Below are 23,171 nucleotides of genomic sequence, written 5' to 3' on the forward strand. Positions count from 1 at the left end.
CCTCTTGGCAGCCATTTCCAATACCAGGTCTGTAACACCCGGAACAACCGGCTCCACATGCGGACGGGAGCCTCGACGAAATGAATTGCTCGATATCTGGTCGCCACCATTGAATCCCTCTTCCACCCTCAACGCTCCTTGATCTGCCAACTCTCGAAAAATGTCATTCCTCGCCAAACGCGCCCTTGCGGGCGCGCTGCATGGTAAGTATCTTTTGCTTTTTCTCTCTTCCTTTTTTCCCTCTCAACTGATCGAGATGTGATTTGCTCACACTGGGTAGCGCGACCAGGCTTCTTAAACACACCTCGGATTCAAACCGTCGCTATGCTTTCGACCTCCTCCACTAAATCAGCGACCGCGCTTGAACGACAAGGCCAATCCGGCCAACCTCTGTCCGCATCTGGGAAGGTACGGAAGGAAGTGCCTTTGCCGAGTCAGGAGAAGAAGGAGGGGGCGATGCAATATGTCTTGTTGGTGGCCCATCATTCATGAAGCGTAATTAGTTCCGACCTGTGTTAACCCTATGCGCAGGACTACGCTTGATCAGGTTGCCAATTGGGCGCGTCAGAGCTCTCTCTGGCCCATGACCTTTGGCCTTGCATGCTGCGCCGTCGAAATGATGCACTTATCCACGCCGAGATACGATCAAGATCGATTAGGTATCATCTTCCGAGCCTCGCCTCGACAGTCAGACGTCATGATTGTCGCCGGCACCTTGACCAACAAAATGGCTCCTGCTCTCCGGCAGGTTTATGATCAGATGCCCGACCCTCGTTGGGTTGTCAGTATGGGAAGCTGCGCAAATGGCGGCGGGTACTATCATTACAGCTACTCCGTTGTCCGCGGATGCGACAGGATTGTGCCTGTCGATGTCTATGTGCCTGGATGTTCGTTCACCCCTGGTCATTTACCACCACTTGTACAGTGTTTGCTAACATCCGTCGCAGGCCCACCTACATCGGAGGCACTGATGTATGGCATCTTCCAGCTTCAAAAGAAGATGAGGCACACAAGAATTACGCGCATGTGGTACAGACGTTGATTATTTTTTTTTTTGAGGCGCATTCCATGAATGTGAGGATAGGGGCTCCTGTCTGGAAACCAGACAAGGTACGTGTTGTGTACGCAAAATTACTGTGCTGTTCCTGGGAGGAAAACGTGTACTTATTACTCAATTGCATCCTTTGCGACTTTAGACCAGGTTCTGGATGCAATCAATCCATCAGTAGGATGTCACAATTCTAAGTTTTATTTCACTTTCAGCTACTTATTCTGGTTGCTTTCGTGCTGCTATGTCATAGTTTTCCTCGCGAATTACCACACAACGGTTTTACCTCCATGGGCTCCCCTTCCCCCGGCCTCTCCTGACTATACTCTCTCTTTGTGAAGTAAGCACTGGCTTAGAACGTAACCAAAGTTCTATTTTGCAATAAATGCAAGATCCCATATTCATTGGCTTGAGCGACACGAAGATATTTGCCGCACCCCTAACGCTAATTTTAGGACATTCCCCGATGCTGGTGATACGGATATGGTATCAGACTGGGCAACCTTTGAAGTGCTCGTCGGGTAGGAGATCGTAGGGCAACTGTGCGACAGCTTGCCACCAGGACGAGATTCAAGGTAGAGATCCCGATGGCAATATCGGTCCAATGGGTTCGAAGTTTGCCTGCACCTGCTGGGCTCTGCTAGTGGGCTAGTAAACCATAACCACATTTAACAACAAGCCAATCGTGGGTGCAGTTCGGGGGGGTTTTTTGAATGTTTGTGCAGGCTGGCCGATGAACGTTTCTACTGTCTAGTATGGGGACATGTTTATCTGCAATCTACTGCGTAGTAACTCGGCCACGATTGGGATCTGTATACGGGCACCGCCTACTATATTTGTACTAATGCTGCGGCTAACCATATTAGGCGCGCTCATCTTTTGGCTAGGTTTTTTTTTTTTTTTTTGGACCCCCCGGGAATATTTCTGAACCGAAGTATTTGATCAGCAACCTGCCCTTTTTCTGCTGCTTCATTTCTTGTCTTTCTGGGGCCGGTCTCAATTTACTGCCTTTCTCGCCCCAAAATGAGCCACAGTAAACATTTTCTGGACCATGTCCCCGACGCTCTTGGTTCCGGCGACCGCAATTTTGTCACCAATACCGCCTTATCTGCGCCATGGACCTTTCTTCATCCAACAAACAAGCTTCACACTCAATCGGTGGCCCTTTCCAAGTACATGATCGATGTGCTCGCTTCTTCGGTTTGCGCCTCACAAGGTGCGCGCCTTCAAAACAATAGGAAGCGCAAGAGACCGGGATCTTCTCAAGAATCCGACAATCACGTTTTGCAGCTCAAACAATTATATGTGGACGGATTTTCTTCCGAACAGATATGGGAGCAAGCCCTGAGAATTCTCCATTCCTCCAGTCAAGAAATTGAGCATGACTATACGCGAAATGTGTCTTTGCACCATGCCCAAATTGCTGCAACCCGTCCCGACAACGTGGAACTTGAATCTGACGAACGGTCAATTGGTGGCCTGAATACCCCTCTCGGAGATGATACAGATCAATCAAGTGATGGTTCCGAAGAAGCCGGCACAGAATCCGCAGTGGAATCTGATGCCTCTTCGCACTCGGGTTCAGAACCGAGAGGTTTTGACGACAGATCAGACGATGGTAATTCTGAAGATGCGGGTGATATAAGTCACGACAATCTTGGTCAGGATACATATATGCAAGATCCCTTCAATCTTAACGATGGCTTTTTTTCGATCGACGATTTCAACAAACAATCGGAGGTATTTGAGAAACAAGATGCCAGGGGTGGGCCAGATGATGATGCCGAGAGTGATGAGGAGGTTATTAACTGGCATTCTAATCCGCTGGCATCTACAAGCTCAGTCGCAAACTCCAAGCATCATCCCCGTGATCTCGGCTCCGATGAAGAGAGCGACGAAGAAGGGCCCACATTTGATAACATGGGGGTTGATCATGGGCTGAGCTCAGAGGACGGCAGCGATGCTGGTGACTCACATGATAACGGCTGGATCAACACAAGCGACATCAAGTATTCCGATTTCTTCGCGCCGCCTCCCCGTAAGGCCACCGGCAAGGTATCCCGCCCCTTACCAAAAACGCAACCTCGCGAAACAATTGTCGACAGCGATATAGATCGTGCGATGGCCGATGCTCGCCGCGATCTATTCGACGACGAAAGTTCGGCCGACGAAATGGATGCCTCTGATAACGTTTCAAGCGACCCCCAAGGCCAGCGTTCGACTCATGAGAAACGGCGCGCACAAATTGCCGATGAGATTCGACGCCTGGAAGCCGCCAATGTTGCCAAGAAAGAATGGATGCTTGGGGGCGAGGCTAGAGCAGTTGAAAGGCCCGTGAACTCTCTCATCGAGGAGGATATGGAATTTGAACGAGTTGGGAAGCCGGTGCCGATAGTCACTGCGGAAGTCTCGGAAGATATTGAGGAGCTCGTCAAGCGTCGAATTCTGGCACGAGAATTTGACGAGATCATTCGTCGACACCCTGGCGTTTCAGATGCACGAGATGCACGGAGAGGGCGATTTGAATTGGATGATGCTAAACCCCAGCAGGGTCTTGCCGAGCTTTATGAAACAGACCATCTTCGTGCCACGGATCCGAATTACGTTGATCCAAAAGATCAGAAACTGGTGCGAGAGCATACAGAGATCACTAATTTGTGGAAGGAAATCGGCTCCCAACTGGACACCCTCTCAAATTGGCACTATAAACCCAAAGCTCCACAGCCAAGTATAAATGTGGTTACTGATGTGGCAACAATCACCATGGAGGATGCGCGACCAACAGCATCCAGCACTGTCAATGATACGGTTACTCTGGCACCACAAGAAATCTATACCCCCGGGGATAATGGCAATGTTGCTGGCGAAAGGGTTCTGAAGAACGGAGTTTCGGTATCCAAGGAAGAGATGACGCGGGAAGAAAAGGCCAGGCTTCGGCGCCAGAACAAGAAGCAAAAGAAGTCCGGAAATGACCCCTCAAGGCAAACAACTGGGAAAGCGGCCGAAAGACAACAAGTCGTGTCTGATTTAAGAAAGGGCGGCGTTAAAGTTATCGGGAAGCAGGGTGAGGTCACTGACATTCAGGGCAACAGGGTTTCAGAGACGAGCGCTGGAGGCCGTGGAAAGGGTGCAGACATGTTGAAGCTTTAGGGTAGTGTACGATGTAGAATGTTTCTAAACAGCGAAGGTGAAGATCTTGTTTTGTACAGATCATACCACTTAATAATTGACCAAAATTGACCAACGGAAACCACATGACTGTCCAAGGTACCCTTCAGGGGAAAGATGACTCCGGCTTTGACGTTTGGGGGGTGCAGATCTCTGTGCCCGTAGCGACTTGTAGCTGTATATAGATATCTACTGGACTTAGATTCCGTTCTTGGGCAACTACACATGACCAGTCAACGAAACATATATAAGGAGTACACAGTACAGTACATCCACTCTATACTCTGTAAGTAGCCCGGGCTATTTGATACCGGATTCCCACGCTGGCTTGCCACGTACGGTACTCCGTAGCAATGGACAAATCTTCTCCTTTTCTCTCCCTCCCTCCCCCATCCCCACATCTTTAGTGTTGTGATTAAGATTCGGACAGCTTATGGCGGGTGCAGGCGCTGAAATATTTGTACGAACCGGACACAAGTGTGACACCATCAACCACCAGACGGCAAGACCGCACTGGATACTGAAGATGACTCCTAGGCAGACATGGACTGAGCCGCGTCTGGTAGGGAAATGTACCGTTATCTTGGTAGCGTAGGATTATTGTACAGAATCAAAGAAAGAAGTTTCAGGAGGCCACCCTGCCGTGAATGAGGTCAGTTGGCATTCCCCACCGTTCTGCGTCTTTCGGCCCTATATTCTCCAACCGCAGTTAGGAATCTTTCTTAGGGTCAGTCTACTGTGTAGTAGAATCGGCGAATTCTATTGTGATCAACGATGTCTACAATTGCCATTGGTAGCCCATCTCTAGAGCTTCCTCGTCAAGTTGAAGGTTCGATGCTGGGCATCAAGTATAACAACGGAGTAGAGTACAGTTCTCTTCTGTCTATGTCCCTTGTGAAGAACTAAGAATCCAACAAACACTAGTTAGTAAAGAGACAGTGGTTCGAATCGAGCAATTTCATCAACAAGTCTCACCAACAAGTTCCCTACACTGTTCAAGTTCAACCCCATACTACATACAGCCTTTCTTTTTTAGTACCCCGAGACCACCCTTTTCGCTGGGGGCTTGCACATAATACCCCACTGCGGCGGTCACTGGGATTAAGCCGCGCTTTCGCTTCCACTGGAATTGCTAGGGTCTTGCCTCACTCTGTTTAGGGCGTATGGAAAAGATGGATATATTCTCTCGCCCGTACGCTTCGGCCTCGGGGTCATCGGTGACAATTTCCACCTCGAATGCCTTTCTAGCCATTTTCATGAAGCGAAGATCGGCGCGTCTGCGTCTCTTGAAACAGAAATAGCAAACGGATTCCGGGCCCAGCAGATCCCCCAATGTCGAAATCAGCAGAGGGAAAGCTGGCTCAAAGTAAACACAATCAGCGGCAAGTATGACGGCCGGGTGGCTTGGGATAAGATCTGGAATGGGCTCTCCCCAGTTCAGCACCCCGGCGACAACGGTCGAGGCCAGGTTGTTGATCTTAATATTCGTTTCCATTAAAGGGAGCATGGGCGCTTGGTCCGTAATGTATAGAGGGGGTTTGCCGATGTTGCAACCACGTGCAACCGCAAGCCCCACCAGCCCGCCACCGGCTCCCAATTCAATTCTGCTCGGGACGGTCAGAGAAAACCGGCACAGGGAAGGGGAGCAAAGGATCCGGGGCCTACCGACATGGTTTTGTTCGAAAGATCCGAGCGGTGCCGCCGTAACAGATACTTTGCAAGCACCATACCGGCCGGCCAAAGCTGGCCCCCGCACCCTTCTTTGAGATCCTCCTTGAGAATTAAGGGCTCCGCCAAAAGACCATCAAAGGAGACGGTGTTCTGTTCGGCTGCTTTAAGGTCCCGCATGGGAACAAGGGATTCGCTGACCTCAAAGTCATCGTTCAAACCGTCCGGAGCTGGAAGACGATCGTCAGGCTGCTCCATGGCGTGTCCGGAGGGGGCTTGCTGCGGATGGGTTGATGTTTTGGCGGACACAGAAGGAATACGTTATTCGATCAGTCAAGAACAACCATTTCCCAAACGTTGCGTGGCAAAAATGGACAATCCAGATAGACTTGGGCCTTCGGGTAAGAACCAAAAGGGGAGGGGGAAGGCTCTTCCTGAATTGTGCAGATAGCACTAAATGCGGACTGGTGGTTAGAGCGACCCATTCTTGCAAATTTTGCATTTTGCTCTCTGGCGCCGGGATCCCGGAGGGTCGAGACTCGAGGATAGAGAGGGGCGTTGGAAGTTGATATGGGGCATCCTACTACTAGCTAGGTGATTTGCGCTATGTCCTACTATCTCCAAGGAGGTTCAACCGGTCCAACAATTACTGGCCAGGGGGAAACAAGGCATGATAAGTTTCAACTTTTACCTACTACTTCGTAACCCGATAGTTGACGTCATTTCTTGTCACTCCCCGCGATAGTCTCTCCGCAGGTAGAGACGGTGTCTCTTGATCATAGATACGTCACCTCGTGTCCCATGATGACACCACATCTGAACTGAACTGATCTATAAGAACCATCATGTCCATGTATCCTGAAAAAGCTTCCTTGTACTCCAGACCACTAGGTAATTAACACCTTTCCCACATCCAACCAAGCATCTCTCGATATTCGTTGTCAAACCTCAAAAATGACTACTCTTCACTGTAAGTGCCTGGTTTGCGCTTGACTTACTACTCGGAACAGATGCTAAGAGGAGAAACTAGATCTACCTCCGGTGAAGCCATCGGCCATTGTACTTGGCACCTTCTTCACTCATTCCGCCTCCTTGGGTATACTTGCACCGGTCTTTGGCGACACCTACCACCGGGCGCAAGCCGCCAATTCAAAGGAGGAGTTCCTCAAATCCAAGGAGGCTGCTGGAGCCGCAGCTGCCTGGGGTAGTTCCCTGGCTGGAAGTGCTTTGCAGACCTACGGGGTGGCAGCTTTGATCAATGCCACTGGAACCTTGAGTTACAAGGGTGCGGCGTATCTGGGTGGGCTAGTTTTCATGGCAAGCGCTGCCCCAGGTGTACGTGGTCTCCTACCATCCCCCTCCCCCTACCCTGGGTAAGACACGCTAACATGCCCTCCTTCGGAAACAGTTCATCAGCCAAGTGTTTGCGGAGAAGAGACCCTTGGATACGGTGGCCGTGGGAGCTGTGAGTAGAGTGTTTGAAACAGTCGGTCTGAGTTTGTTCCTGACATGGTGGGGTACGCGCACAAATCCATTCGATTAAGTGCCCCGAAGAGAAGGATTCGTACGCCTTGAATTATCTTGTATAGCTTAGTCTCATAATACTCAAACAATGTACACCGCGTTATACATGCAGCAGTAGTGAACAAGCGAATGTAGTCCATACAAATCATATAAACCCGCGGTCGTGGATATGACTTGGTCAGCCGCCGCATGCAAGTCCCACAGTTATGCCCTGCTTCAATATCATGGTCGAAAATCTATCGATACCTTCTGCAGCTAGAGTTCATACCCGGGAGTAACACAAAATGGCATTGTTAATACATACTAGTCCTGTTTTCACACTTGACTTCTCTGCTATATGAGGTCAAAGGCTTAGACATATGTCATCCCATTAGGCCAATCGAGCGACTAAACAAAGGTACGGCAAGGGTAGCTTTCCTGAAATGTTAGCCAAGAACAGCAACTACCCGTAAAGACCAAGGGAGAGTAAGTAAGACATACACATCAGGGTAGCCGTGGTCATCGCCTAGCTGATACTTCGAGGCCGAGGAATTCAAGTTGCAGGGCATTGGCGGCAAACCATTGGCACCCAGGACGCTTTTGATGCCCTTATTGTCTTTTTCGAACAGGCCGGCCAAGCCACGCTGTTCCCCCTGTTGCTTGACCGAGACTAGCTGCTTCTCTCCGGCCTCGCCGACTTGCAAAACATCATCCTTGGGCGCTGCTTGGCTACCAACGCTGAGAAGACCAACGGCATCGGCCTGGTTCACGGTACTGAGCCGGGGGTAACTCCTCCGAACATCGCGCTTCCAGTACGGGTTGTCGGCAATATCGCCAGCCGGTACAGTGACCGGGTCATCATAGCTAAGCGGAGGCAGGGAGCCAGGGGTCGGCAATCGAAACTGAGAATTCAATGGCACACCGGTTGAACGGTTGGGTTCGATGGAAAAGATACGGCGGAGCCGTTCCCATACTCCGACGGATTGAAGGGTATATTTCTAGTGTCGTTTAGGAGCATGAAATCAGAAGTCAAGAAAGCCATGGGATTTTCATACCTTATTAACGGCTATGACATTCGATGCGGACTTGGCCGCGTTGAGAAAGCCGCGACCCATGTTCGGTCAAGATTTTGTGCCCTCTAGAGGTTATCAGCGCCGTGAACGTTCCCATTTCGGTCCTTTCAATCGCCATATACTAACCTAGTGATTTTTTTGGAATGGCTGCTGGGGGACAAGGGGAACACAATCACCTTCTGCTGTGTTGGACGAGGCCTCCAGAGAATCCGGCGAAACGGCGAGTGTCGGCACAGCCGGAAGAACAGTACCTCCGAGATGATGGCCTCCTTTAATGCTGCCATTTGAATGATAATGGAATATTAAATCGGATTCTATATTTCTTACTTTATTTGTTCGTTTGGAATGAAATTCAAGTAAACAACCGGGCAATATATAGCTTCCGCCCCCCAATATGATCGAGAGGGTCTGTCATCAAGTCATTGTTGCATGTATTGCATTGGGTCAAGGAATACCAAGTATCTAGCCTTCAATCATATAAAACCAATAATCAAGAGACCAGTACCCAGTGAATGTCTTGTCATTGTGACAGGGAATTCGGTGCAAATCAATATTGATGATTTTGATCACCATGCTCACTTAGCGACCAACTGTCGAGTAGCCTCTACAGTCGCGTCTGGTCCTCCCTTGTGAGACAGCAGAACCTCACCACTCTTGTTGATAGCGAACACACCCCTGATTGTACCTTTGGGTGACTTCTTGAGTCCCAGCGCTGCGATAAGACCAAATGTAGGATCACAGAGGAGAGGATAAGGGAGCTTTTGTTTGGTTTTGAATGTGCTATTCGCCTTTGGTGAATCCGCCGACAGCCCATAGATTGACAGTCCAGTGGACGTTAAGTGGTCATAGCTGTCGCGGAACATGCATGCTTGCTTCGTACCTTGAATAATGTGAGCCTCTTTCCATATTGGTGTCATCGACGTGTCCGCGATCAATAGCAGCAAGTATACGAACTGACGGCATTCTTCGGAGACAGTTGAACAACTTACAACCTGGAGTAGAGGCTTTTGGATATGTAAACAGGACCACTCCACTTTGGCTGCTGTCGACCAATTCCTTCAATGAGGTCTGTTTTCCATCGTTGGTCTCAACTTGTCCGCCAAAGTCATCCAACGCGACCCTGTCTCCGACCTTATGGATGGACGCCGGAGAAGTCGCCGAGATGGATCGTCCCTTCCCACTTGCTCCAGTCGATGCTTTGGCAGTGGTGGCGGTTTTCTTGACCCTTTTCTCTACCGCGGGAGGCTGTTCAGAGACCTTGCGCTTGCGAAGTTCAACCATCCTTTTTGACAAGCTTTGTTGTAGTTAGGTGAAAGTGTAGTACTGATGTCGGGTGGGACCAGGAGACTCTCACAAAAGTTATCGTCCTTTCTGTAGGCTGCAAATTGTTGCACTAATGCTCACACCTTGTCTAGGCCGACACCCCTACGTTACCAGGTATAGATTGATTATCAATACACCGGGCAAACCTACGTACAGCCTGGGCGGTAACATATTCGTATAGATACGAAAGTTGGGAGTACCTCCTTAAGTACTGCCTGCACTTTTATTTCAATAAGTGGCCCTTTCCTTTCTAAGCACTTGCTTTAATAGTCCACTAAGAACTAAGAACTAAGAACCAAGAAGAAAGAGAAATGGCGAGTTATCATTGTCACGGCCCAGTCCCTGCCCCAGATTTGGACTTAGAGTTGATGTACCTGATGACCGGGAAAACCCGGCGCTTGGGAAGAGAATTTTTTTTGTCATTACTCCGTACATCCACCCCGTTCCTTCGCCACCCACTTGACGGTGTTTGGAGTTCCTTTTGCCATCGATCACTCGTCTTAAATATGAATACAGGCTTTCATTCTTACTTCTCATAACCATCAAATTGCTTCAATAGAGCATCCCCACAGGCAATCACCCGGAGTTACTGGATCCGACCCTTCCTCGAACGCCGTGGGAAATCACAAAATCTTCACAGATAATCCGGATCGGCGAGCCTCATCATGAAGGTCTTTTCTTCAACATGCACCTTCGATTATTCATGGGAGGAGGTTTCAGCAGCCAACTGGCGCAAATACTGCCCCTGGAATGATAAATCTCCCCACGTCGTGGCGGTAGATACCTTATCGAGAAGCGTCGATTCAACCACTGGCATTGTATGTAAATCTAACATCCACGGTCATTTTGTTGAATTTATATTTTTTGTTCTTTGGACCAAACCCCGCTCATGTCCTGAACGGTCGCTGACGTTACCATCAATTAGTTGCGTACCGAGCGTCTCATTACCTGCGATCAATCTGTCCCACAATGGGTCCTCTCGCTTTTTGGCGGCAGCGCTACCTCCCATGTCTACGAGATATCTTATGTCGATCCAATCTCAAAAAAGGTCACGATGTGCTCGTCGAATCTTACGTGGTCTAACGTTCTTAATGTCCGAGAGACTGTTACATATCAACCATCGTCAGAAGAACCGACCTCAACCACCAGCTTCAACCAAGAAGCGAAGATAACTGCGTTATGCGGTGGCTGGCAGAAGATCAAGAACAAAGTCGAGGAGGCGAGTGTGGAGAGGTTCAGCCAAAACGCTAAGAGGGGGCGGGAAGGTTTCGAGGCTGTTCTCGAAATGAGCCGACGAGTCTTTGGCGAACAGCGCGAGCTAGAGCGGAAAATGCAACCATGATCCCAGCTCGCATATTGCCCCATGGCTCGTTTGGCGGTGCTTGCGGGCAACCAGATTTGTTTTTCTTGAACCTCGATGATCTGAGCGGTTGCATATACTGGCGTTATTCTGACATGTTTTAAAGCGTTTGGTGTGGCATGGCGTTTGATACGTTATCTTGACAGAATCCCCTAGACTCTTTGGTATTGGTCCTGGTGTTGCTGCTGTACCCTTAAAATTATTACTGCTGTTTTAACGAACCTTGCGATCCGATACCAATCCATTCATTCCACTACGATATGTCTCATTCTTAAGAACGTCCGCATTGAACCGTTCCAGATTCTCGCTTCTTCCCCGAGACCGCCTCGAGCAAACGACCTCGCAACGGCTGGGCTAGCTCACTGGGGACCAGCGCCCGGTTTTCCGATATCGATGAGGAACCGGGATGACCTACAGAGTCATCGAGTACTTTTGACAAATGTGACCGCTACTTATCGCAAGAGAACAGGTTGAGAATCCAAGCCTCCACTGAATTTTGTTCACTCGAGTATCAATTAAGGCAATGGCATATACTTCTTTAGTGTCAACCTAAAAGGCCACCAAGAACCACGCGGCTAACCCCAAAGACTTCGTTTTTGGCATTATTCCGACTTGCGTCTTCGAACTCTCGTACAATGCCGGCAACCATGATTTTTCTAATTTTGGCATCTGCCTTGGAGAACATCTCACCCAACCCGACAGTGCACACCGAGGGGCTCGAGATCAACGAGGCAAGCCGAGTATAACAATCTATCAGTACGTCGCACAGAGTTACAAAGGTCTCGAAGTAATCCGGTTCGAAGGGCAATGACGGGGTCAAGAGATACGAGTATTCTTCGCCCGGTAGAAGTTCCGAGGCTTCAGTGTGAGGAAAAGAAATGACAGCTGCCGCCGTGGCAGAAGAGGATATATTCCCTGTCATGCCTTTCAGGTCGGACGGGTCACTAGACTGCATAGGCAGGCCGATTTCAGTAGCCGAGCTTGCTCGTCGAGTTTTAGCCCCAGCCTGTGCAGCTCTTTTGAACATCTGAGGAATTCGTGCTCTGGCTAGAGATGAAGATGAACTCCCGTCCGGTGGGTGCACTTGCTGGAAAGTTTCGAACTCAACTAGAAGAGCGTTCAATGCGCGCAGATACTCGGCGGGAGTCGAACTGACGTCGAGTATTGGTGGAAGCGACAAGCCCAGCAGGAGATAGTTGATGGCGCGGCGGGAGAGTTTTCGGGATTCGAAGTAGGGGATTCGACCAATGTCAGTGCGCGAGAAATGTACCGTATTAAACCAGTAAATGCGGCCTTCATGCCTGTTGAGTACGGAAGTGTCAGCGGATATAGACGCATAATCATTCTCTTTTGGAATATCTCTTTCTCCTGTCTTAAACAGACTCGCATCCGGGGATCAAATAGAGGCAACTGACGCTTTTCGCAAGTAGTCCAATGTGGATATTCGCTTGGTAGCCATATCATGGATGTGCTGGTAAATCGCCGTGGCACTCTGTGGCCCAAAAGTCCCCCCTCCACTGGCTAATGGAGGAGGAGCTGCACCGGTGGCATTGTCATGCCCTATGCTCGATTTGCCCGTGTCCCGACGAGACAAATTAGGGGCAAATGTAGAGGAGATCATGCTTGACGGTCCTTGACAACAACTTGTGTGGATAGAAAGCCACTGTTATGATGGACTAGGTAAACGCCCCACGCCGCTGGTAGAAATGGCCCCCTTTTTTGCCTCTTGTTATATCTTGCTTGTTAGAACTTGGTTTGGCACATATTAGTGGAGTACCGACAAAGATGTGGCTCTCTCGATCCGATAATCGCGGCAACGAGGCGGTAAGTTGGGCGGTGTTCCGATAAGGTACCTAGGTGCCTTAGGTATCAAGCGGGTCGACATGCTCACCGCCCTCCGTGGGGTTAGGACGGCCCCTCACCGAGCCCCTCTCCCTCTTGTCGTTTCGCAGCTTCATTTAGATCGATCTCTGGTACACAGCAGAGGAAACACAAATAAATTGCATTGATTTCCAACCATACAAGAACACAATATCCGGTGGTATCCTCGAGCTTTGGAACCATTTCTTTCCCCATATATCCAATCACCCTTTCTCGATGTTTACTTCGCCAGAGGAAGTAGTCCCTTCGCCCGGTGAATGGCCAGTGGACCCCCAGGAAGATGTCCCAATCTCAGAGCATCGTCTCTGGGTAGATGGATGTTTCGATTTCAGTCATCATGGTAAGGAAGCTTTGCTTGCGTCTTAGCAGCCTACGATGCTCATCTGGGCCGAGGTATTTAGGACACGCGGGGGCCATGCTCCAAGCCCGCAAATTGGGCAATGAACTCTGTGTCGGGGTTCATTCTGATGAAGCAATCCTGGAGAATAAAGGTCCTACGGTGATGACTTTACAAGAACGGTTGGATTACCCCTCCCGCTTTTGTATCTCGCTTTGCTTGCTAAAATCATTGCCTCCGGTGCCAGTGTAGCGGCGGTGGAAGCATGTCGCTGGGTAACTCGCTGTGTGCCGCATGCTCCTTACGTTACATACCTCCCATGGGTCTCCCATTATGGGTGTCAGTATGTGGTTCACGGGGACGACATCACTTCCGACAGTGATGGGAATGATTGCTATCGATTTGTAAAGGCCGCAGGGCGTTTTCAAGTCGTTAAAAGGACCCCGGGTATCTCGACCACTGATCTTGTTGGCCGTATGCTTCTATGCACCAAAGGACATTTCGTCAAGAGTGTACAGAAGACGCTTGCTGGTGAGGAGGGATCAGGGAGCGAGGAAGAACGCAGGCTATCAGCTTCTACCCTCAAGCAGCGCATTTGTGACTATGCCACGGATGAGAGTGGCTTACAGCCTGGGCCGCACGTTTGGATATGGGATGGCTCAAGCTCGGCAAAATCCGACAACACCGTCGAAGAACCAGGGTCCTTTGAAACTCTGGTTGGGGGCAAATCATCTAAGCCAGGACAACGAATTGTTTATGTGGACGGAGGGTTTGATCTCTTCTCATCCGGCCACATTGAATTTCTCAGACAGGTTTTATCGTACGAGGAAGCTGCGGGTCGTGAGCGTGGCTGGTTCGAACCAGAGCAAAGAAAAAAGAGACTCGATGAATGCGGAGAAGACTACGGGCCGGCCTACGTTGTTGCCGGTATTCATGATGACGATGTGATTAATCATTGGAAAGGGCTAAATTACCCTATCATGAACATATTCGAACGCGGGCTTTGTGTTCTCCAATGTCGCGTATGTTTTTTGAGTCCCAAGTCCCCCACCATTTCCTCTGGATACCTTTGTTTAACGGCTTTGATCTAGTACATCCACGGCGTCATATTTTCTGCCCCATTCTCACCAAGCGAGCCATACTTAAGAGCCATGCCGTTAGGTGTTCCAGATGTTGTTTACCACGGGCCCACGACTTTTATACCCCTCACATATGACCCTTATTCTGCTCCCAAGAGAATGGGCATATTCAAGGAAACCAACAATCATCTCTTCCAACATGTGAATGCTGGTGAGATAGTTGAGAGAATATTGAAGAGTCGTGAAGCCTACGAAGAGCGACAGCGTGCCAAATTGCAAAAGGGGATCATTGAAGAATTGGAAAAAGCGAAGGAAGCCACAACTTAGACCGACGATACCCAAGGAACATGAATTGACCAGTAGATACTGTTCGGATACTCGCTCGTTGCCTGTAAGACTAATGACATGTACCGAGACCTTCATTGTTTGAGATGGGCAATTTGCCCGAACGCATGAAATATAGCCACCAGTACTAGCCGAGGCCTTCCTGTCGGGCTTCAGAAAACAGACCTTTGAGTTGGGTTTCTATTCGCACAAGATAACTAGGTCAACGAAGAGGGGGAGGAAGACAAAGAAGAATGATACATTAGGATATTCCTAAATTTCTCTCGAATCCTTGACTCAATCGACAGCAACCAAGACGCCCTTCTCTTCAAGCATCTTTGCGAGGTCTCCATTCTGATGCATAGACATCAATATATCGCAACCGCCAACGAACTCCTTGTCCAAATACAGTTGTGGAATTGTTGGCCAATCGGAATACTCTTTGATACCTGCCAGATGACAAGGCTTAGCCGATGAAACTACTAGGACAGGCCGATCACGCAGTCTTGTTGTATTCGAACACATACCTTGGCGAAGCTCTGTATCCTCCAGCACATTGAATGCGACAAACTTCTTTGGGTCTACACCTTGCAATCCTAGAATCTGAATACTTGCTCGTGAAAAGCCGCATTGGGGCGTCTCAGGGGTTCCCTTCATAAAAAGGACCACCGGGGCAGAGCCAACTGCTTTATCGATAGCGGACCTCGTTTCATTCGACAGTAGCCGGGCATGGAGGACTGAGGGAAGCCGGAGGCCTGTAGAGAGCGGCGACGAGACGTATGACGGCCGGGAGAGAGGCCGGATTGTCTGGAATTTCAGTAAGGTTGGGATTTCAGAGGGGAGACCAACGCATGGGGGATATATTCGAGGCCCCAAAATAAAGAAGAAGAAGTACAAGAGAAAGGACAAACTTACAGATGAGAATAGAGTCCTTGAAAACATGGTGAAAGGTGTGATGCTACCTTGAAAATGCAAAGACAACCAGATGGTGATTTCTGGGCTTGTCCGGGATGATGACGGAATTTCCTCGACCTCGGGAGCCACTGATCACTAAGCAAAACAGCGGAAAGGATTAGTAATAGAGCATCGTACCTAGTTATCGAACAGCACGAACCGTGGTCTCAGACCCAATCTTTGCTATTATTCTTATCCTAGAAATCTCGTCTACAGCGCAATCATCTCAACATTGTGGTATTTGTGATGAGACTAGGTGTAATAGGTGATGACAATCAACCATTTCATTAATACATTCTGGGAAACAGTGGAATCGGTTAAGTAGTACGGAGTACCTAATTCGCAAACAATTGGATGGGCCATTGATGGCCCCGGACAAATCATGGGGGGCATTCGGTCCCTCAGATCAGAGCCTGGGCAAGCGCTTCCTCGTTTTTAGGAATGAACCTGACCCTATATCTCTTTGGAATGGCCACTAGACTGGTGGGATCGGAATTGCCTTTGACCGGATGCCAGTCAATCTCGTCATACGGTTCTATCCAGAAACTGTTGAGGGTTCGCATAAAGACCAAGTACAATTCACGGTTTGCAAGCAGTGAGCCAGCGCACATACGGTAACCCATTCCGTATGTGAACATGGGTGCATCTGGTTGCTCTATCCACCGTTCTGGTCGAAATTCCTCCGGGTCGCTCCAGACCTCGGGGTCTGCCAAGGGTTGTCGATACATCAGCATACGTAATGTACGGGGGGAACCCAACCGAGGGGCAGCTCACCCATATTGCAAGCCCAGGAGTTCAAGAAAAAGACAGTTCCCTTGGGTATCACAGTACCATCGTAAGTAATGTCCCGGATCGAAGTTCGAGGAAGCGCGAGGCGAAGAACTGTAAAGTATCTAGGCAATGCTGTCAACCTCAACTAGTCGCTTTGCGTGTTGCGTCGCTAAGAAACAATAATTACTCACCTGAGGCATTCTTTCACCAAGGCCGCAACAAAGACGCATTTCTGGTCGTCCGCCGCGTCGCACATTGGTTGATTCTGTCCGTACATCTCCTGAATCGCCGCTGTAGCCTTCTCTTGGATGTCTGGTCGTTTCGCGAGGAGAGCGATACTCCAGGCTACGAGCGTGGTAACAGTGTCAAGCCCCCCCGAAAGCATGGTTAAGCTGATGGAGGTGAGCTCGTCTGGACTCAATTTGGCTTCTTTGTCAAGGATAACATTGGCTTGGATGCAAGGCTTATGGACCCCTTTCTCGATTCGGGCGTCTAAGTCACGGTTGAGTCCGTGGAGGTAGCGGTCACGACGATCTCTCATCTCCTTGGCCTTGTGTGAATTGGTGCTGAATGGGTTCAAACGCAAAAGCGGGATATAGTCTTGCAGATTGCCTGTGGTACTTCGGAACTTGCTGATTTCTTCTTCGACATGGGTGATCTCGTCAAAAAGGTTCTCTTCTCGGGATGCCACACGTGTCCCCCAGTTCAAGGTCAGAGCTAGACTTAGGCTGAGCCGTTGTATCATTGCCATTGGATCCACCGGGTTCTTTCCAGAGTGCCCATACTTGGAAAGCTCCGCCACGAATGCTTTAGACTCCAGGTCTAAGTGCGAGACATAAGATTCGACCGAAGGTCGATTCAGGGCCGACGCAGCACCTTTTCTGCGTCGCTTTAACGACTCGCTGTATGGGGAAGTGCCAATGGTAGTACCAGCCGTGTTAGAAACAATCTGGACCGTACGTTAGATCGCGTTGTGCCAGTCAGCATATGTCAGAACAAAGAAGGGTAATAGAATGTACTTTGTGGAAAGTGTAGAACTCTGGCCTCGAGCTGAGCGCCTGGGCATTCTGCCCAAATAGAGCTTTCGCAGCCGCCGCCGAGTTCACAACGATGACGGGAATGTTGCCAAGTTGGATTTGATAGACCGCACCATACGCTTTCGACCATATGCGGTATTGTTCTGCTGCATTCTGCCGGATCTGAATCAAATTGCCAATCAACGGTACCCCACGAGGCCCTCCAATCCCCGGGACCCTAGCAGAGGAGCGAATGAATTCATTGGCGATAGTGTAAAGCAAAGAGACAGTGAAGAAGATAGCGGCCAACGCCCGCAGGGGTGACTGGACAACGCTCTCCTGCACAACAGACAGTACCATCCCTATGGCCATTGTAGCGCTGCTTTGGTTTTCGCGATTCGTCTGCGCTCTTTTCCTGGCTCTTTATCCGCTGACCTTGCTGCTTGGATCGCGTGACCGCAGGAATGTTGCAGAGTACAAGACGATGGTAGCCACGGCTATCATGTCCTTTAAGACAACCGCCTTCGCTCTCCAAAAGGGAGGAAACTTTTCCGCTCTGATCAGCCTTGAATTAGGACTACCAGGGCTGATATGCCTCCGGGACTCCCTTCCCCGCCTTTCCTGTGCAGGGGAAAGTCGGGGTACTAACCCCAGAGAGCGCTGCCTCCCTCCAGGAAGCAACCGAGGATTCCGCGTTCGGAGCCATTCCGCCTAGTGACGTCAACCGCGTTTCCTCGGTCGGCAAATGTCCAAATGAGCAAATCCTCTACCCGCCAGCCGTTGTTATCTGCCTGCGCCCATAAAACCTAAGGATAAATAGCCTGGGCCATGATGAGAACTTTCATTGACTGCAAGTCCTTGCGGGCGCATAGCCGCATTTTGCGTGTGCGGTGATCCAGGTACCGCCCGTTTATCCCCTCCTCGCCCTTGTATCAAATGTAGGAAGTCGGCCGTTTAGACATGCAGCTCAAAAAACATGGTCGAGTCGAGGAGTATGATCGGAATAGGCGTTCGCAGCATAACCTTCCATATTAGTCTCCCGTGGTCTGCCACGCCTCAGCCACCGTCAACATTGATTCGTGGAAAAGGGAATTTCCAACGTGGCGGTCCTCAAATTCCAGGGGTAAGATAAATATGGATTTAAAGTAGGCATTAAGGAACTATATCGAGTTGAGCACTCAGTACTACCACATTGAGGTAGATCGTTAGCACACTGCAGATGAGGTAATCAAAGCAGAGCAAGGGGTTGGGTGCAGTGCACTTGGGAAAGCATGAAGCAATAATGGGCGGGACAAAAAATAAAAAAAACTGGGAAGTGGGAAAATGTCCAGGTTTCTAGAGCCTGCACTGTAGATAACATCATAAGAGGGCATAAACCACTGGGTACACCGTACATTGGGCTTGCGACTAATTCCTAGTTGCGCTCGCATCTGCCCTGGAAAGTGGAATACATAAATAATGCCAACCGGTAGTTGGCGGTACCCACTTTAAGGGTCTGGAACCGCCTTCCGAAGTTACGTACCCCAGGTAGCTGTGGATCAAAAAAAAATTGCAAGAACTTGGACTGGATTCCAAAGGACCAGAAGGAGGCACATGACACGGAAGAGGAAGGGGAAATTTTTATATAGAGGCGACTAGGAAAATGTACGGAGTAATCGGGGTTGCAGGTATCTACAGTATACGCAGCACCTACTTACTCTGTTTTTGTTGTACCTACTCAGTATGTATCCGTAGCTGCTCCGTGGGGAACCACTGTGCTACACCGGAGTAAGTACTGAGAACTTGAAAGTTGTCCCATGACCAAGGCCTTTAGCAATTCCAGCCCCCCCACGCTCTACCTGTATCCCTGATCTACTGAGTAGGTGCATGCTTCCATCGAACATGTCAAATGGGTAAAAAAAGAGTGAATCGCTAGATTAAGTCTACTATGGACAGTAGTTTCTACTATTATTAGGGGCTCTAGCCCGACCGGGTAACGGCGACAAAAATCTTTGCTGGTCACATGGGAGCACGGAGGCTCGGGAACGGCACCCTCATCACGGGATCACTGGGCAGCCCCGCTCCCTCCCGGGGCTGCCGAGCGTCTGATTGGTGGGACAATGCTGATTTACGCCGCGTCGCCGTCATCGGACCCGCCCCCATTCCGGCTTGGAACAATTCCTTCAGAGCCAGCGAAAATTATCCATGACGCACCCCCGAGGTGGAAGGTTACCCGGTCACGAACTTGGTCAGGTAGTCCGGCATTCCAGTCAATAACTTAAAGTTTTGCCCTTCTCACTCTCCCTTCTTTCTTCCTCTTCCTTCCTTCCAATTTACTTCCCTACCCTCCCTTCGCTGTCGAAGCATTGACTTGCTTGACCTCCCTCTCCCCGATCCCTTCCTTACCTCCTCGATTTCGATCTCGTCAATTGGAATTTGGCTCGCATCGCTCATATAACTGCCATTGGTATGATTTAGATAACCCACCGACTTCCACCTCTCCTCATCCCTTTCCCCTAATCCGCGTGCCTCGGAATTGATTCTTCCATGCGCCCCGAAATCGATCATCGTCGGTCGCAATGGCTAACTTACCGGCCTAATATTCCAGAAAGTTCAGGAGCGAATTCCTGATCCTACCTATATATTTTCCGTGTTAGACAACACTACGTGTCATGGCCGCTCGTCATTCTCGCAAACTTTTGCGACCTCTTCTCTACACATCCGCTGCAGCTGCCGCGGGAGCGGGTGTTCTATATGTATCATATCGTCCACGTAATATCCCCGGCTCCGAAGCCCCCGCAGTTCCTCCCCCAGGTTATCACGAGGGCAAGCTTGTACCACCGAGCTTCCCAACCATTAAGTCACGGTTAGAACAGATACAAGACCTGAAGCGCAGTGCGTCCGGAAACAGTGCCGACGAGTATGATTTGCTTGTCATTGGCGCCGGTGCCACTGGCTCCGGCATCGCCCTTGATGCGGCGACACGTGGGTTGAAAGTGGCCATTGTTGAGAGAGACGATTTCAGTGCTGGAACGAGCAGCAAGAGTACAAAACTGGTGCACGGCGGTGTTCGCTACCTGGAGAAGGCTGTGTGGGAGCTGGATTACAACCAGTTAGTATTTGCGCCGAAGAAATATCTTTGTAAGGTCGCGGGCTATGCTAACATATCTGATGCATTTAGGTATGCGCTTGTGAAGGAGGCACTAAGGGAACGAAAGTATTTCCTGAACACGGCGCCTCATCTTTCGCAGTGGCTTCCCATCATGGTTCCTGTGCAGAAGTGGTGGCAGGCTCCCTATTTTTGGGCTGGCACGAAATTCTATGACTTCTTGGCCGGGGCTGAAGGAATTGAAAGCTCCTATTTCCTCCCCAAAAGCAAGGCTATCGATGCTTTCCCCATGTTGAGGAAGGACAACCTCATCGGTGCCATGGTTTACTACGGTACGTGCATCTCAGCATCTTTCTTCCCTGGTCCTGAATCTTATTGGTTTTCTAGATGGTGCGCACAACGACTCTCGGATGAATGTTTCCCTTGCGATGACGGCCGCCCTGTATGGTGGGACTGTTGTCAATCACATGCAGGTCACCGGTTTGACCAAGGATGCATCGGGTAAATTGAACGGCGCACAGCTCAAAGACGTGATCACCGAAAGAAATGGACAAGAGCCGGAGCAAATTACCGTTAAGGCGAAGGGCATCATCAACGCGACAGGCCCCTTCACCGATTCAATCAGAAAAATGGACGACCAGGAGGTAGAGGAGATTGTGGCTCCTAGCGCTGGTGTCCATGTCATTCTTCCAGGCTACTATAGTCCTTCAGACATGGGTCTCATTGATCCCTCCACGTCTGACGGCCGTGTCATCTTCTTCCTCCCGTGGCAGGGCAACACCATCGCTGGTACTACCGACCAGCCCACAGATATTACGGCACAGCCGGAGCCATCGGAGCATGACATTAACTGGATCCTTAAGGAAGTTCGTGGCTATCTGGCTCCCGACATCAACGTTGAGCGGAGCGATGTCCTCGCCGCTTGGTCTGGAATCCGACCCCTCGTCCGTGATCCCAAGGTGAAGAGTTCTCAGGCGCTGGTTCGCAACCATCTTATCTCCGTTTCCCCCTCTGGCCTCTTAACGTGCGCTGGTGGTAAATGGACAACTTACCGTCAGATGGCGGAAGAAGCAGTGGATGAAGCCGTTGAAGTTTTCGGCCTCAAGACTCGGGCCGTGAGCGACTCTCCGGACATCAGCGGTGTTGGTGGGAGTGGATTGGTTGCCGATGGTGCTGTTCTGGATGGAAGCTGCCAGACTCACCAGGTGCGGTTGATTGGAGCCCACGGCTTTTCCAAGACCCTTTTCATCAACCTCATCCAGCACTTTGGACTGGAGACCGACGTCGCTCAGCACCTTACGCAATCGTACGGAGACCGAGCCTGGCAGGTTGCGGCCTTGTCTTCGCCCACAAACGCCCGGTTCCCCGTTCGCGGAAACCGGATCTCGACCCTGTACCCCTTCGTTGATGGTGAAATTCGCTATGCTGTCCGCCACGAGTATGCCCAAACGGCAGTTGACGTAATCGCTCGTCGAACCCGCTTGGCGTTCCTTAATGCGGAAGCCGCGCTCGAAGCTCTTCCCAGCGTTATCGATCTGATGGGCGAAGAACTTCAATGGGACAACAACCGAAAGGACGTTGAGTGGAAGGATAGCGTCCACTTCCTCTCGTCGATGGGCCTCCCCAAGAACATGCTCGCTCTCTCCCGAGCAGAGGTTGAGTCTGGTCGGGTCAGGGATGTAGACATTGCCGAGCACAAGACGTCGCCCCGGACCAGTAAGTTAACCTGACTCCGAAATGCTCAAGCTGGATCATGCTAACTCCTGTATTAAGGCCCCCCGGCCGACGTGCTTGATGGCGACATTCGCCCGGAAACTCCCACCAAGCTGATCGGTAACGACTCTGCCGCTAACAAATAAGTGGAATCTTTTGAATGTCAGTATATAGAGTTTTATGTATAAGTAATTGGACACGCTGTACAGGTATGATGTGAGCTGCGCGATTGTAGGAATTAGGTCAGTGTAAGATTCGTTCCAAAACTATCTCTGCGCCGACCCCATGGTCGCAGTCTCAAGCCCCGACTCTTTCGGTGGAAGGAACGCAAGTGTTGTAAAGTATCTCAACTGGTTACTTGCTACGAATTCGGCACATTAAAAAAAAGCACATCCCCGGCGTACCTGGGTTGGGACGACCACATTTCCGAATGGCAAGCGGAGACAAAATTGAAAAAGAAAGGGCCTCGACAGACCTGAAACGTGCTAACAAATACAGAGTCGGACAAGGGCTCATTCTAAAACAAGCAAAAAGCAACGCAATGCAATTACGTATGTAGCCCAGCTATACATCGTAAAGAGAACAAAAAGAGGGGGGAAACAAGAAGGATTAAGAAAAAAAAAAAAAAAAAAAAAAAAAGACGTAAGACAGAAGAAGAAAATGGCAAAATAGATAGATGGATGGATAAACCAGGAAAGGGAATCACGATGATGGAAACCGAGTAAAGTGGAAAAAGCGTCGTAACAACCCCTCCGATGAACGCCGTGACGGTGGCTCTCCTAAACGAATTACCGGGCGACCAACTGGCATCGACCATGCGAGCTAGACTGAACAGTGTAAGTGTGGCTTCAATTCCCTTCCCCGG

At 50.0% G+C, this 23,171-nt stretch overlaps 13 protein-coding genes across 13 annotated transcripts; 6 read left to right on the top strand and 7 right to left on the bottom strand.

The window, feature by feature from the left end:
* Positions 1-160: 160 nt before the first annotated feature.
* Positions 161-1,042, top strand: LDX57_003415 (NuoB/complex I 20 kDa subunit family protein; the record flags this gene model as incomplete). Its single annotated transcript, XM_046085061.1, has 4 exons — positions 161-203; positions 281-470; positions 532-887; positions 948-1,042. The coding sequence occupies 4 exons, from the start codon at positions 161-163 to the stop codon at positions 1,040-1,042; spliced, it is 684 nt and encodes a 227-aa protein (XP_045941024.1).
* A 1,029-nt stretch (positions 1,043-2,071) lies between these two features.
* On the top strand, positions 2,072-4,198 carry MPP10 (rRNA-processing protein MPP10; the record flags this gene model as incomplete). Its single annotated transcript, XM_046085062.1, has 1 exon — positions 2,072-4,198. The coding sequence occupies one exon, from the start codon at positions 2,072-2,074 to the stop codon at positions 4,196-4,198; it is 2,127 nt and encodes a 708-aa protein (XP_045941025.1).
* A 1,150-nt stretch (positions 4,199-5,348) lies between these two features.
* On the bottom strand, positions 5,349-6,142 carry EFM6 (Protein-lysine N-methyltransferase efm6; the record flags this gene model as incomplete). Its single annotated transcript, XM_046085063.1, has 2 exons — positions 5,349-5,820; positions 5,886-6,142. The coding sequence occupies 2 exons, from the start codon at positions 6,140-6,142 to the stop codon at positions 5,349-5,351; spliced, it is 729 nt and encodes a 242-aa protein (XP_045941026.1).
* Positions 6,143-6,308: 166 nt separating this feature from the next.
* LDX57_003418 (DUF1761 domain-containing protein) lies at positions 6,309-7,526 on the top strand. Its single transcript, XM_046085064.1, has 3 exons — positions 6,309-6,854; positions 6,915-7,219; positions 7,293-7,526. Exons 1-3 carry the CDS (start codon positions 6,839-6,841, stop codon positions 7,425-7,427), a joined length of 456 nt encoding a protein of 151 aa, XP_045941027.1. The 5' UTR covers positions 6,309-6,838; the 3' UTR covers positions 7,428-7,526.
* A 269-nt stretch (positions 7,527-7,795) lies between these two features.
* Positions 7,796-8,502, bottom strand: LDX57_003419 (putative NADH-ubiquinone oxidoreductase 21 kDa subunit; the record flags this gene model as incomplete). Its single annotated transcript, XM_046085065.1, has 3 exons — positions 7,796-7,820; positions 7,889-8,385; positions 8,443-8,502. 3 exons carry the CDS (start codon positions 8,500-8,502, stop codon positions 7,796-7,798), a joined length of 582 nt encoding a protein of 193 aa, XP_045941028.1.
* Positions 8,503-9,035: 533 nt separating this feature from the next.
* DOT5 (thioredoxin peroxidase DOT5) lies at positions 9,036-9,741 on the bottom strand (the record flags this gene model as incomplete). Its single annotated transcript, XM_046085066.1, has 2 exons — positions 9,036-9,340; positions 9,450-9,741. The coding sequence occupies 2 exons, from the start codon at positions 9,739-9,741 to the stop codon at positions 9,036-9,038; spliced, it is 597 nt and encodes a 198-aa protein (XP_045941029.1).
* Positions 9,742-10,448: 707 nt separating this feature from the next.
* On the top strand, positions 10,449-11,125 carry UPS2 (putative mitochondrial protein sorting (Msf1); the record flags this gene model as incomplete). Its single annotated transcript, XM_046085067.1, has 2 exons — positions 10,449-10,601; positions 10,709-11,125. The coding sequence occupies 2 exons, from the start codon at positions 10,449-10,451 to the stop codon at positions 11,123-11,125; spliced, it is 570 nt and encodes a 189-aa protein (XP_045941030.1).
* A 562-nt stretch (positions 11,126-11,687) lies between these two features.
* Positions 11,688-12,764, bottom strand: LDX57_003422 (uncharacterized protein; the record flags this gene model as incomplete). The annotated part of the gene is made up of 2 exons (XM_046085068.1): positions 11,688-12,444; positions 12,559-12,764. 2 exons carry the CDS (start codon positions 12,762-12,764, stop codon positions 11,688-11,690), a joined length of 963 nt encoding a protein of 320 aa, XP_045941031.1.
* A 476-nt stretch (positions 12,765-13,240) lies between these two features.
* MUQ1 (ethanolamine-phosphate cytidylyltransferase) lies at positions 13,241-14,767 on the top strand (the record flags this gene model as incomplete). Its single annotated transcript, XM_046085069.1, has 4 exons — positions 13,241-13,364; positions 13,426-13,543; positions 13,609-14,383; positions 14,453-14,767. The coding sequence occupies 4 exons, from the start codon at positions 13,241-13,243 to the stop codon at positions 14,765-14,767; spliced, it is 1,332 nt and encodes a 443-aa protein (XP_045941032.1).
* A 294-nt stretch (positions 14,768-15,061) lies between these two features.
* GRX5 (monothiol glutaredoxin GRX5) lies at positions 15,062-15,706 on the bottom strand (the record flags this gene model as incomplete). The annotated part of the gene is made up of 3 exons (XM_046085070.1): positions 15,062-15,213; positions 15,292-15,571; positions 15,680-15,706. The coding sequence occupies 3 exons, from the start codon at positions 15,704-15,706 to the stop codon at positions 15,062-15,064; spliced, it is 459 nt and encodes a 152-aa protein (XP_045941033.1).
* Positions 15,707-16,119: 413 nt separating this feature from the next.
* LDX57_003425 (uncharacterized protein) lies at positions 16,120-16,452 on the bottom strand (the record flags this gene model as incomplete). Its single annotated transcript, XM_046085071.1, has 1 exon — positions 16,120-16,452. The coding sequence occupies one exon, from the start codon at positions 16,450-16,452 to the stop codon at positions 16,120-16,122; it is 333 nt and encodes a 110-aa protein (XP_045941034.1).
* A 224-nt stretch (positions 16,453-16,676) lies between these two features.
* Positions 16,677-17,877, bottom strand: LDX57_003426 (uncharacterized protein; the record flags this gene model as incomplete). Its single annotated transcript, XM_046085072.1, has 2 exons — positions 16,677-17,438; positions 17,509-17,877. 2 exons carry the CDS (start codon positions 17,875-17,877, stop codon positions 16,677-16,679), a joined length of 1,131 nt encoding a protein of 376 aa, XP_045941035.1.
* Positions 17,878-20,156: 2,279 nt separating this feature from the next.
* GUT2 (glycerol-3-phosphate dehydrogenase GUT2) lies at positions 20,157-22,452 on the top strand (the record flags this gene model as incomplete). Its single annotated transcript, XM_046085073.1, has 4 exons — positions 20,157-20,596; positions 20,666-20,925; positions 20,981-22,309; positions 22,367-22,452. 4 exons carry the CDS (start codon positions 20,157-20,159, stop codon positions 22,450-22,452), a joined length of 2,115 nt encoding a protein of 704 aa, XP_045941036.1.
* Between the last annotated feature and the right edge of the window lie 719 nt (positions 22,453-23,171).

Source organism: Aspergillus melleus, assembly GCF_016097325.1.
Source record: "Aspergillus melleus strain CBS 546.65 chromosome Unknown contig2, whole genome shotgun sequence".
Taxonomy (NCBI): domain Eukaryota; kingdom Fungi; phylum Ascomycota; class Eurotiomycetes; order Eurotiales; family Aspergillaceae; genus Aspergillus; species Aspergillus melleus.

Excerpts from the sequence above, each read along its gene's own strand:
- LDX57_003418 (XM_046085064.1), top strand. Across the intron at positions 7,220-7,292 it reads TGGCAAGCGCTGCCCCAGGT|TTCATCAGCCAAGTGTTTGC; the intron begins GTACGTGGTCTC and ends CTTCGGAAACAG.